A 13,170-nucleotide genomic window follows, 5' to 3' on the forward strand; every position below is an offset into this window, starting at 1 on the left:
CGGGCGCTGCGGGGCCATGGCGAGACCCGGCGCGGCGTGCGCGGCGCGGCGGGCGCTGCTGGCGGCGCGGGCGCTGCTCTTCTGGGCGCTCGTGTACGGCTACTGCGCGCTGTGCGCCTGCCTGGCCGCGCTGCGCCTGCTCTGCGGCCTCGCCCGCCGCCCGGGCGGCACCTTCCGCCGCGCCGCGCGCGACAACCCGCCCGGCTGCCTGCTCGACCCCTCGCTCGGCACGCACTGCTACGTGCGCATCAAGGTGAGCCCCGCGCTGCCGCGAGCCGCCCTGCATGCCCCGTCCTGCACACGTGCCGGCCCCTGCATGCACGTGCTCTCCAGTGCATGCACACCCACGCATGTGTGCTGTCATCTGCCTGCATCTACACTTGCACGTATGCAGCGCCGTGCAAGCACAGCTGCATGCACACTCTCTCTCCTATTTGTATGCATACATGTGCATGCATGCACACATGTGAGCATATATGCATACTCTCCTTGTGCATGCATGCATGCTCTTGTGTGCACACACACTCTAATGTGCACACATGTATGTTAGCACATGCTCTCCTGTGCATGCATGCTCATACGCACCCAGGCATGCACATTTCTCTGCTCCCATCCGCAGCCTTGCCGCTGCGTGCAGGTGTTTGGATTGAGTGGGACGCTGCCTGGCTCTGCATGGACCTCCTGGGCCAGCCCTTAGGCCGCTCTCACGACTGCTGCCAGGACACGAGGGTCGCGAGCGCTGCCGCGTGCGCGGGGTGCACGCGCTCCCCTCCACCTGGGCCACGAGCGCTCCGCATGGTTAGAAATGAGCAGTTTTTAATGCCATGAGCTCCAGGCTCTGGCTGTTCTGGGATCTGTGGAGGTTCCGTGGCACCAAACAAAAATTTAGACTACGAAGGACTCCTGTTTCTCATTAATCCACTGTGCCCTTTCCCAGCATCAGCAGGCAGCACATGCAGCTCTGCTCTGAAGCTGTATTCTGCTTTTCTGTAGCACTGGATGTGAATGAGGGGCTGGCAGGGGACACGAGGCGCTGGCCGTAGATGATGGCCTTGGTCTGGGGCTCGGGGTGTCGGGAGTGCAGCCGGGAAGGCACGGAGGTGGTGCGGGCTTGGGGGCAAAAGCGCTCACCGCAGGGGAGGATAAAGCGCACGAGGGATGACTGAGTGTGCACGAGTAAAGGGGATGTCCTTAACAGCAATGAAGAGACTGCAATAAAGTCACTGGGGGGAAATGCCTAAAGGACACCGGGTGCAGCAGTGGGAGTGAGGGGGGCTTTCCGGCTACTTTCAAAACAACAATCGTTAGAAGAAGGAGTGAGAAAGGTCTGGGCTCAAAGAGAAAAGCAATAGGAAAGATGATGCAAGGGTCCTAAAATTTACGAGGAATTAAGTACTAAGAAACTGATACATACCAGTACCATTAGCAGCCATCATCACCAAATAGGAGGGACTCCAGCTCCACTGGCATCCTAGAGAAGAAGAAGAAACAGTATAACTTGGGGCGCAACTTAGTAAAAAGTCCCTACTAAATACACAGACAGTGTGAAAAGAAGTTCTGAGAGCCTGGTCAAGGACGGAGATATCAGTTAATGATTTTGTAGCAGGTCAGTGACTTTACAGTGCCAAGATGGCTCACAGAAATGAAGCATCCGAAGCATAAAATAGCTTGGTTTTCTTTGCGTTTGTGACCCTGAATGTGGCATAAGCTCTTAATGTATAGGCAAAGGCACGAGTTGACTGTGTTCTTTTTTCCCCCCTTAAGTAGCAGGGACTGCAATCTGTGACATTTGCTCAGGAGATGTGTGACCTTTCTCCTCGCAGTTTCCTTCATGTGGTTTCTAAGCAGCGTGTTACGTTTTGTCAGCTAAGTCTTTCCCAACTAATGTATCCACTTCTGTGCAAGTGAATCAGTGAATCTCTTAGGTCCTAATTTCAGTTTATTTAAATTCTGCTGGTTTGACCTTGAGTTACTGTAAGTTTTGCACATCCTTTCTTTTCAGTGGTGTTTCCGTGTTCAGCCTCTGGACCACTGGCAAGAAGCAACTTGCCTTTGGTGATTCCAATAGCAGCGAGGTTCTTAAAAGGTGCCTCAGGAATAATGACTATAGACAGGGTAGGAAGAAGGTGATTGCAGCCAGACTGTTTGTTGTTGTTTTCTGAAACTCTGAATGGTAAAAATAAGACAAATTGCTTAATTTCTAGTTATCTTAATTTTGATCACTTTCACTTTTTAAAAAACCTTTATAATGGTAGATTGCCATGTGACATAATTTCAAATGGTGCTATATTGCCATGTGATACGGTTTTAAACGGCTGACTAAACTATCAATTAGCTGAGAGGATGGACAATGCCTTTAAGGCACACTTCACTAGGCCTTCCCATCGTGTAGGCAATGGGGTCTGTTTGGAAGCATCTGCATTTCCTAGACACGAACCCCACTGAGGCCACGTTACTCTGAATCCCATTATCAGTAACAATCCAATGCAGCAATAAAAGTGCTTCTTTCTCTTTCTTTTTAGGATTCTGGGTTAAGATTCCACTATGTGGCCGCTGGAGAAAGGGGTAAACCGCTCATGCTGCTGCTCCATGGCTTCCCTGAGTTCTGGTAACCCCCCCTGCTTGCTTTTCCTGCACAAAAGGGGCTGCCTGAGACACCTGGCAGAGGTCTCCTCACCTTAGGTGTCCCCAGAGGGATCTGGTGTATGTAACTGTGCACACTGTTGGTGTTAAGCTGGAGGAGGGGACAAACAGCTTTGAACTGCAGCATCCAGAAAATAATTCTTGCAGCCTAACTGAAGCCAACCATCCTTTCCGCGCCCCCCCGCCACACTGCAAAGCCATTTTTCCCCCAAGGATGTCCACATTTCTTCATACTTCAGGGAAGAATTGCTCATTTCTGATTAATTTTTTCTTTGGAAAAAAAAATTGTACTTTTATCATTAAAATTAGGGAAGATAGAGGGTACTAAAATGAGACTCCATATATATAACATACAGTATGGATGTTGCATTTGTTAAAAATAATATGCATGAGGTTTTAACTGGAGGAGAGGGAGATGAACTCCAAGTTCTCCAGTTATACTGGAGAATGTGCTGCTCGTTTCAGAGAGCTGCACACGCAAGAAGGCTCTATTATTAGTTCCTCATGAGATGAATGATGGCATCTGCAAGACACAGGGGGATAAGCAGTGAATCCAAACCAGCCCCAAATGTTTGTTTACAGCAGTGGAAAGCGGTCACGTGGCTGATGTTTTATCCAAATTGCTTGGGCTTTCATTGCCAGCTTTAGGCAGTGAGACATCGGTTACAGAACTTGCACCTTAAAAATCGGTGAGGGAACAGAGGAACTGGTGAGGGCAGTAATTCAGCAAGTAAACAATCCTTTTCCATTGAAAATTCACCTAGGGAGCTAGGCTCCGCTCTTGGAACTGTGACCTTTCAAGCTGGACTCAAGTCGTGCTGTGTTGATTTGACCCAGGTAAAACAGAGGTCAGTCCTTTTCCCTCAGCAGTTTCCTATAAATACTAAAGGCATTGAGGATGATGGTAAAAAAGCATGGATATTTTTAGATAAATTTTTGAGGAAGCAGATTTTTCTAATAATAGCTTGCTAGCTAATAGGATAAAAGATGTAAACAGAGATTAAAATCAGCCAGTTAGATTAGGGAAACTTTGCATTTTCCATGTAAAATATATGCATATCTTGCATAATGTATGTTCTAACACAAAAAGACAGCTGAGACTACTAATTTCCCCTACAGTGGGTGTGATATGCAAGATTTAGGATTTTATATACATATTCTACTGAGATTCAGTATATTGTTTCCAAAATTCATAAAGCCATTTTTTTTACATTTTAAAACAGTGAATCATGCTTTAAATGACTATGTATTGTATTATATTATCCAACAACCCAAATGGAATGGAATAATAAGACACTTCTATATAGGTCATTGCTTCCACCAATATCTCCTTTAAAAAGCAAAGAGATGCAAATAGTTTATAAAATAGGTACACTACAAATACTGATGCTGTTTTGTTATTCTGTTTATGTAGAACTTTTGTATGCAAGAATTGAGGTTGTTTTGAGAGCAGAGCATAAAGCAATCACAACTAAGCGCTATTTAGATCAGTATGAAATTTGTACTGCTTGGCTGGAAAAAAAAAAAAAAGAAAGAAATGGATATGTTTCATAGCTACAAATCTTAATTACCAAATCCTCTGCCTTTAGATGTCTCAAGGTTACAACCACAAGAGCTGACCTTGGTGAATTATTGCCAGTGTCTTAAGGTGAAAGAACACTTTAGTATATAAAGCATTAGAGCCATTAAGAGCTTTAGATACCTAAGAACTTGAAAATCAATACCAATTTTATAGAAAGACAGTATTAAAATACTTCAAAGTGGACATAATGGGAGATAGCTGGCTATCTCTGTATAGATGTGTGAGAGCTGTTGAGTTTTGTACTAGCTTCCTTCCAGAAAGACTGTGATCAGAAAATCGTCAAACAGTTTCCATTAATCAGCCTTATGAAAACAAAGGCACTTACCCACTTTTCCAAATCCAAACTGCTGGTGAAGCAGTTGTCCGAGTAGCACGTTCCATATGCACTAACAGTTCTGTGAATGCAAGTAAAAAGAACTACCTGTACAGTGAGACGTTTGGTGATTGGAGCACTGTTGTGAAAACAGCCTAGGGGGGAGCAAGTTGGCATGCTTCTAGAAACAAAAAGATAAATTTATTTATTTAGGGGCCTAGAATATATATGATAGCAATGATGGTTACCATGGCAAATTCAGCTTCCAAGTCAGTGTATATTGACTTCTAACATTTAATTCCGGGAGACCTGTTGTAAATCTTATATTTGCAGTACATGGTAGGGAAACAAAAGGTGATTACTGTTTTGTTTGCATGAATACAGTAATATTGCTTACATTGCATTCAAAAACCATAATAGACTGGAGGCAATGCTAAAGTAGCAGAGACAGAGATCTAGTATAAATACAGTCTGAATTAAGTAGAATTCTGTGCCTCTCACTGACAACAAATGATGATCCAATAGCTTTATATAATTTCTCAGAGATTTTTGAAACAAGGCCAGAAGTGAAAGCTACCTCCAAGCAAAGAGGGATTCAGCCGTTGTTACATTTGGTTGGAAGGACTGTGGTTTTCATGTATTTTTGAATTTTGCTATAAGAAAAGATTTGTGCTTTCTTGGTACAGGCTAGTCGCAATTTTAAATGATTTCAGTTGAAGATTAGGTAGCTCTTGCAGTTTTGCCGTTTTTGTATTCTTTTAGTTTTATAATGCATTCATCCATTCACTACTTACTGTTACAGAATGAGAAATATCCTAAGCTTTTGCCTGAGTTACTCATTTTGCTTGTCTGTCTTTCAGTGTATGTAATTTTAACCCTCTTCACAGAAGCACAAGCAATGAAATGCTTTGTGTAGTACCAACACATCAAGAGATTGCTCTGGAACAATTCTGGTGGTAGAGAGACCACGCATAAAGTAGTAATAATGTAAACAATAGCAGTTGACCAAGTTCTTTTGTTATCATGTTTCTTTCTTGAGTTTAATTATTCTTTGTCAGCCCAGATAACTCACCCTCAGCTATTTGAGAGCAGGAGGATTGACTGCACTTTACTATCGTGCTGCTTGACCTTATATAACTCCAACTTCTTTTCCCCTTTGTTAGGTATTCTTGGCGCCATCAACTGCGGGAATTTAAAAGCGAATATCGAGTGGTGGCCCTGGACTTGAGAGGCTATGGAGAAACAGACGCTCCTTCTCATAAAGAATATTACAAATTAGATTGCCTGATAACAGATATAAAGGACATTTTGGAATCACTAGGTACGTTAGTAGAAGACAAAGTGCACTTTTCAGACTATTGAACTTTCTGGAAAAAAAAAAGACATGAATACCTATCCATGATTTTTAAAAACTGTGCTTTCTTTAATAGATACACATTATAGATGTATATATAAGATAGAGAGAGAGGGAAATAGTTAAAGATTCTGCTATCTTATGGATTATTATCAATGTCAATGAAAAAGATGTGTTTCCAAAACTTGATGTTTGGGTTAGTATAAACAGTATATAAAGAAAATTTCCTATCATGAGTTTTTTTTTTAAAAAAATCTTCTATACCTGCAGTGAAATCCAGCCGCACAAATCTGTGATCCTTTTTCCCTGACTAAAATGCCCTTTACATACTCACAATGCTTGCACTTAATGAATACTATTATGAATTAGAGTTTAATAGCACTTACAGACAAAAGAATTTAAATCAGGTCATTTTCTCTTTTTTCTGGCATGTACAGTATGGAATAAATATGCTGGATTTTGTAAAAATGATGACAGTACACATGCTGTATTGAAAAAAAATAACAAAAAAAAAAACCACAGTAGTAGTTGTCAAGAACGGAATCACTCTGTCTTACATAGCAGTGTGGAGGAAAGAATGAAGAGCATGGGACATTCTGCGCCGTGCGACACACACACCAAGTGAAAGGCGGAGGGGAAGCAGGTCTGCACAATTCACCCCTCCAGCTCAGCAGGAGCTGCAGCTGTTCGGGAGATAAATTCTATCACCCGGTGAAGATTATTTCCCCTCTGTGCCAATGGCAAGACAAGGAAATCGACTGTTGCTCTCTGAATCATTTTCATTCCCAGGATGCTCTAAGGACAGTGAAAATACTAACTGCATTTCACATAGAGAAATTGCAAAGCAGTGATGCAGTGCTAAGGCCTGAGTACAGGATTTGCATGTGATGCTTGAATATTGCCAGGAGACGAGGCGGGCAGTCCCACACTGTGTTTACAGCTTCCAACCTTCTCTGTTTCTGTTAATTTCCATGGTAATGCCATAGTTCTGCTTGTGAAGTGCTGGCTTCATAATGCAATTTCATAGTGTTTAAAAAAATCTGGAAAAGCTATTTCTGAGGCTTGTTATCATTGTTCTGAACCCAAGGCAAATTCTTCTGGAGAGCTGGATTATATCACAAGTGCTCAAAGGCATTTCCCCTTAAGAGGTGTTTAAAGGTGGTTTGACAACTGTGTCTAACTTTCTGTGTCAGAATTTGAAAGCATTTGGCTTTTACACATCAGATTTGGCACTTGTCTGCCCAGTACTGCCATATTCAATAGGAAAAGTGATGGCCTCTGACATACAATAGCAGGTATTCCAGGACTAATTACAAAAGGGTCAAGCGTTCAAAAACAGTCATGATTTTTCTCCCTGTTATAGTAAAACTCCCACTTTCATCAGTGGAAGGATGAGTAGGTAAATACTGAGTATTTTAAAGACTGTCTTCAAAGCAGGACATGGGGAAGTGCTGTAGCCTACTAAGTATATAATGTGTGCATACACACAGACGGACATTTACATATATGCACTTTTTATATGTATATATACACATATATATGTATAAAAGGTAATACTTTGTATATAAAATGCAGCTATGGCTTTTAAGTATAACTCCCTTTTTTTTTTCTTTGCATAATGATAATGTTTCATACTTAGATTGTCTCCCATATTTAAACTAATTCTTACAGTTCAATTTTGTTCAGGAGAGGCTCAGATCTCACAGTATTTCTGCCTGCAATTTCAAGCTCCAAACACTCCAAACATGACAAGGGTGCAGGCATTATAATAATTGCAAGCTGAACTATGCTTGACCCTGCATTAGCTGAGATGTGAACAGTGTGGCCATTTGGGTACATGAATGTCTTTTGTTTGACATTAACGTAGTATGGTCAAAGTGTAATCAAAGCCAAATTAAATCATTTTTTAAATTGTGTCAACATTTCAACTATACTGCACTATTTTTTCTGGCCGGTAGTATTAGTAGTAGTGCAGCGTGAAATAGCTATGTTAACAAATGTGCTGGGCCTAATAGTTGTTGTATGTTATAATTTGTACAGCTGCATGTGTCACTGAAATAAGGTCCAAATCTGTGTGTTTTTCTGTGCAGGCTACAACAAGTGTGTGCTGGTTGGCCATGACTGGGGAGGAATGATCGCTTGGTTAGTGGCCATCTGTTACCCAGAAATGGTGACTAAACTGATTGTGGTTAATTTCCCGCATCCTTCTGTGTTCACCGGTGAGTTTTATTTCTTATGATCCTATGTTAATCAAGAATTATTTTCATTAAGACTGTCTACTTTGAAGGGATTTCAAAGGAGGAGGAATGAACTACTTACTTTTATTAACATATTCGGCAGATAAGTTGCCAATATTCAGTGCCTCTCACAACCTGGACTGTATTTTGTGAAATATTAATATATCATATTATTTTCTTATACATAAATCTCTTTTATACCATTGCTCTCTACAGATATTGAATGAGAATCAGAGTTCTAGAATTTAATCCTGATTTATGTGACAAGTAAAACTTTATGATTTTGTACAGCATCCGTTGGAACAAGACAACCTTTTCAGGCTATTTCTAGAGGCTCAGGAACAAACTAGCACTGAGACGAAGCAAGGATTCGGGTACACTGGTAGAACACGCGGTGTGACAGGCTCTGAGCTTGTCTGCTACCCAAAGTTGCAAAAGGTTTCACCTGATCTACATTCACTGTTTCCTCCCTGCTAGTAGTAGAATTCCCACTTGCACTAATTTTAATTTTCTTTAATTGACGAGCTCACCCTTTTTCCATTTAGATGGCACAGAATGTTTAATGAGGCTTTATTTTTCATCTCAACTGAATGTAAAGGTGACCTTTCCTGGTGTAAGGTCACTTGGAAGCAGTACCATTCTCACTTACTGCTCTCACAGAGTTCTTGGCCACCTTTCTATGACATTAAAGAACATTTTGATGGGTAACTAAACCTCACTTACCACAGAGGGCTCTGTTCACCACCACGGAGAAAGCAGGAGCTTTTACAGAATTTTTCCTGAGAGCAGGAGCCAGCCTGTACAGAAGCAAAATAGCTTTTTACTATAAGCTTTCTTAACATTTGTTCTCATACTTGGTAAAGTACAAAATCTGTTCTGTAGCTGCTTATAAGTTGTAATTATTACCATATTCTTTTCTAGAATGAAATACAGTTTATTTTTTATTTATTTATGCATTTAATTCCATGCTAAGTAAGAGTGAAAATACTCTCGGCCACTCCTAAGGGACTACATACTTCTTATTGTCCGCTTTAAATTGCCTGATCTTCAGTCTTATGCCTTACATATCACTACTTTATGCAAATTACAATCACTTAGTCAAATTAATGCATGTCATTTCTTGTTGTTAACTGATAGCAATTATGATACTAGATTTTCAATATTTTCTTCCCTAAGGTTTCCATCTCAGGATTTCTTGACTTCCCACTGCATTCATATGTCCTAACATCGAAGATCTGTGTTTTTTAACAGATTAACCTCAGCAGTGAGGTGGGGAAGTCTGCCTGTTAGAAAATAGGGGTTTTTTTCAGTATTGAAGAGGTCTCTAAAGTCCTCCTTGCAAAATTTAAATATTGAACAAAACTTTAGAAATCAGGCAATCCCGAAAACATGTCAGCTTGCTACCATGTTATTAAACATTAGCAACACATCAGTGCAGAAGTGAGCGGTGTTGATGATGGTCTCTCAAAGGAAAACAGTAACAGCCGATGCAATTTAAGAATGCATAAGGTTTGAATGTTTAGAACACAGCTGAGACTTAAATTTGCTTGGTTTTAAAGCCTATTTTCTTCTCGGTCAGAATTAGTATTTCAAGTTGTCTCCTATTTTAGAAGCAAAGCGTTGCCTTCCTGAATTTGCATCTGTAAAGGGCAGGTTCTAGTCTTCTACCCCGTATCTGCCTACGTTCTGTGCTTGCTCCTATGCACTTATATATTTGAATATCAATGTTGGCTTTTGCAGCTCATTGGAGACACAAAATTACAATTTCAAAGGAAGAGAGACTTCATGCAAATTCCACTTCATCATTTTCTTTTGTTATATATGTCTTCAATGTCTTTCAAAAGTGACGCTCTGTAATCTTGATTATGGTTCTCAAAATTGCTAGGAAAGAAGACTGTTAGAAAAACTGTGTCCTTTCATGAGCAGAATTGATGCCGTTTTTAGCAGTGTAAGTGAATTATCACCTATGGATTCCTGTGCATCACATTTGTGATAGGCAAAAAAACTTAAAAGGCAGAAGAAACACTTGAATTTATATATTTATTATTTCACAGCTGAAAAAACACTTTGGACTAGCATCAATAGCATCACAAATAAAATTTAAGAGAAAACTCATCAGGCTCTGAAACCTTTCAGTGTTGCTGCCCTCACCTAATCTTTGGCAGGCTTCTGATTTGCTTCCTATTTCTATTAACACATAAAATAAGTGTGTTTTAATAGCCACATCATATACTTACTCCTGAAACAATAGTCATCTTTTGTCACATAGCATGTTCTAACGTAATACTTTTAAAACATTCCTTTAAGTTTAAAAAGCAGTGATATTAACAGTAATTTTGTTTGAGTCATCAGTTTTCATTTTTAATTCATGGACATTTTTGTTTCAGAATACATTCTACGACATCCATCACAATTGATTAAATCTGGTTACTACTTCTTTTTCCAAATGCCATGGTTTCCTGAATTCATGTTTACACTAAATGATTTCAAGGTGAGCAAAATGAGTGCTCTTGTTTATATATTGAACTGTGAGTGACGGAACAATTGCCACCTACATTAATTCCTTCTGCTTTTACTATATAACTATAGTTACTGGAGAAAAATGAGACATTTTCTGTTTTTCCTTCAGCTTTATATACTTCTTTTATGCTAGTAGTATTAAACAGGCTAATACATATGCAGGCAGAAATAGTTTGCACTCTTTTGGTAGGATATAAATATTTAGTACCCCCTTTGTAGGATGCACTCTTGCTTTGGCTTTTCTGGCCGGTGCTCAGGGACTACAGGACTGTGGAGTATTTCTCCTGCGAGGCAGCCGGCAGGTCGCACGTGACTGTGTCCATGCCAGTGGGACACGTTTGGTGCCTGGGGATCTCCTCCTGACTTTGCCGAAGCTCCCTCGGCCGGGGACGTCCCCGTCCCTCGCTGTCTGGCACAGGGCCGGCAGGCCGGCAATTGATTATGCAGCTCTGCCAGGTGATTAATTCTGCCCGAGGAGCCAGTATCCTGTGTAACCTTAAAAACTAAATGTATGGAAGGGGAAGAGAGGGCACCAGGCACGTGCCTGTCGGGCGCGCGGGGAGGACTCGGCCTGCCTGTCCTGTCGGGGCCCATCTCCAGGACAGATCTGTGCTTCAAACTGCCTTTGCCCATCACAGGTGACAGGGAAGGACCCAGAACCGAGTAGCTGGGCAATGTCATATGGGGATTTGTCTCTACATTATCCTTCTGAGGTAAATTAGACCAGAGATAAGTGTATCGTATGCTTTATTTCTAGCTCTCTAAAAACACTTGAGCCATTCATTATATTCCAAAATCTATAGATAGGTTTTAGAAAGGTGTGTCCTGCTGGAGGAGAGAAATAGCATTTTCTAGATATCTTAGGTCATGGCTTTTTATTTTTCATTTCCTAGATTCTGAAAAATTTATTTACCAGCCAAGCCACTGGAATTGGAAGGAAAGGCTGCAGATTAACCACAGAGGATATTGAAGCTTACCTCTATGTCTTTTCACAACCTGGAGCATTAACTGGACCCATTAATCACTACAGAAATATTTTCAGGTCAGTATAACATTCTGAAACCAGTAAAATATCTGAGACCCTCTGGAGGCCAAAAATGATATTGCATCTTCTGCCACTAAGAACAGAAAAAGGCAAATCTGTTCCTAAAGTCTGAAGAGCCAGCAGATGCATTCACTGTCAGACTGTGTGAAGCAAAGTGAATTATGTAGTATATCCCCAGTGAAATAGCCAGTGTGCTGATGAGCAAAACCTGTGATTTCAAAAACCTTTGTGTTTTGTCTTTGTGGGTTTTTTTAATAAACAAAACTAAGCTCAGTGTATTTTCTTTTTAAAGTTGCCTACCTCTGCAGCACCATGAAGTTGTCATGCCAACCCTGCTGTTATGGGGAGAGAGAGACGCATTTATGGAAGTTGAGATGGCAGAAATGACACGGATTTATGTTAAAAATCACTTCAGATTAACTATTTTGTCTGAAGCCAGTCACTGGCTCCAGCAGGATCAACCTGACATAGTGAACAAGTTGATATGGACCTTTCTAAAGGAAGAGACAACACGAAAGAGAGAATGATGTTTGTACATGTTTTAAGAGGTCTACATAGAAGCTCTTCAGATTTAAAAACTAATTGTTATCAGGGCCATATTTCCAGCCTGCCTTCTATTTTGAGCTCTGTTAGAGAAGTGTTTTCAATGTACTGTACATTTGGACACCAATGTTACTGCTAAAACAAGAAGTGAGTATGAGAATATACGATACCAACATTGTTTTTACTTGTATACTTGTATTTTGCACATAAAACACTTGCCTTAAGATGTATGTATTTGTACAGAAAAGTCATGGAAAGTTGCTTGATTTTGTTTTTTCACTTGCTTTACAGTTTTAATGTGTGGTGCCTTTTAAAATTTGTAGACAATGGAGTGGTGCCATACAGAAAGGAAGCTGTGGGTTTTCGTTGTAGATTTGCCTGGATTTTTTTTTTTACTGCATTTTACCATTAAAACACTTACTGACCCTTTTTATTATCTGTATTTTAGCATACTGAGTGATTGAACAGTTTCTGGGCACATTTCTAGTCGTCCGGTGACCCGCGATACATCCCTTGTTGTACTGTTGAATGCAGCTGCTTTGTGCAATGTGTTTTCTTGACTGAAAAACGGGACCCTGTACACTCAACGTGTGTGAACAAGAAGAATAGGGAATTAAGAGCTGTACTTGTAAGTTAAGTATCAAATTCACCTGTGTCTAATAAAAGGCGACTCCCACGACGCCGTGTACCGGGTTTCTCGGGCAGCGATTTCCTGCGGCAGCGGCCTGGGAGGTGGGCAAAGCTCTGCGCGGCCCCGCCCCCCGCGAGCGCTCATTGGCCGCGACGGCCGAGGCCCTGCCCCCCGAGAGTGCTCATTGGCCGCGGCGGCCGCGGGCCCGCCCCGCGAGAGGGCGCGGGGAATGCGCCGCTGCCGCCGCCGCGGAAGGGTCCGCGAGCCGCTGCCCCCGGCGCGGCGGGAGCCAGGTCCGTGCC

The 13,170-nt window shown here is 41.5% G+C and overlaps 1 protein-coding gene across 2 annotated transcripts; it reads left to right on the forward strand.

Annotated features, from left to right (window-relative positions):
- Window positions 1-16: 16 nt before the first annotated feature.
- On the forward strand, window positions 17-12,892 carry EPHX4 (epoxide hydrolase 4). Of its 2 annotated transcripts, XR_003249158.1 has the most exons (8): window positions 17-253; window positions 2,523-2,608; window positions 5,702-5,859; window positions 7,983-8,111; window positions 10,517-10,620; window positions 11,543-11,691; window positions 11,987-12,384; window positions 12,686-12,892. XR_003249158.1 is itself a non-coding variant. In XM_026037891.1 (7 exons), exons 1-7 carry the CDS (start codon window positions 17-19, stop codon window positions 12,219-12,221), a joined length of 1,098 nt encoding a protein of 365 aa, XP_025893676.1. In that variant the 3' UTR covers window positions 12,222-12,889. The 2 variants fall into 2 exon arrangements, 1 of the variants encoding a protein (XP_025893676.1); XM_026037891.1 differs by having other exon boundaries at window positions 11,987-12,889.
- Window positions 12,893-13,170: the final 278 nt, after the last annotated feature.

This window comes from Nothoprocta perdicaria, unplaced genomic scaffold (assembly GCF_003342845.1).
Source record: "Nothoprocta perdicaria isolate Ctin4 unplaced genomic scaffold, notPer1 scaffold_20, whole genome shotgun sequence".
NCBI classification, from domain to species: domain Eukaryota; kingdom Metazoa; phylum Chordata; class Aves; order Tinamiformes; family Tinamidae; genus Nothoprocta; species Nothoprocta perdicaria.

Bases quoted from the DNA above. Each gene is read 5' to 3' on its own strand.
- EPHX4 (XM_026037891.1), top strand. From the start codon at position 17: ATGGCGAGACCCGGCGCGGCGTGCGCGGCGCGGCGGGCGCTGCTGGCG. The intron at 2,609-5,701 runs GTAACCCCCCCT...CCCCTTTGTTAG, and splicing joins CATGGCTTCCCTGAGTTCTG to GTATTCTTGGCGCCATCAAC. The intron at 10,621-11,542 runs GTGAGCAAAATG...TTCATTTCCTAG, and splicing joins TTACACTAAATGATTTCAAG to ATTCTGAAAAATTTATTTAC.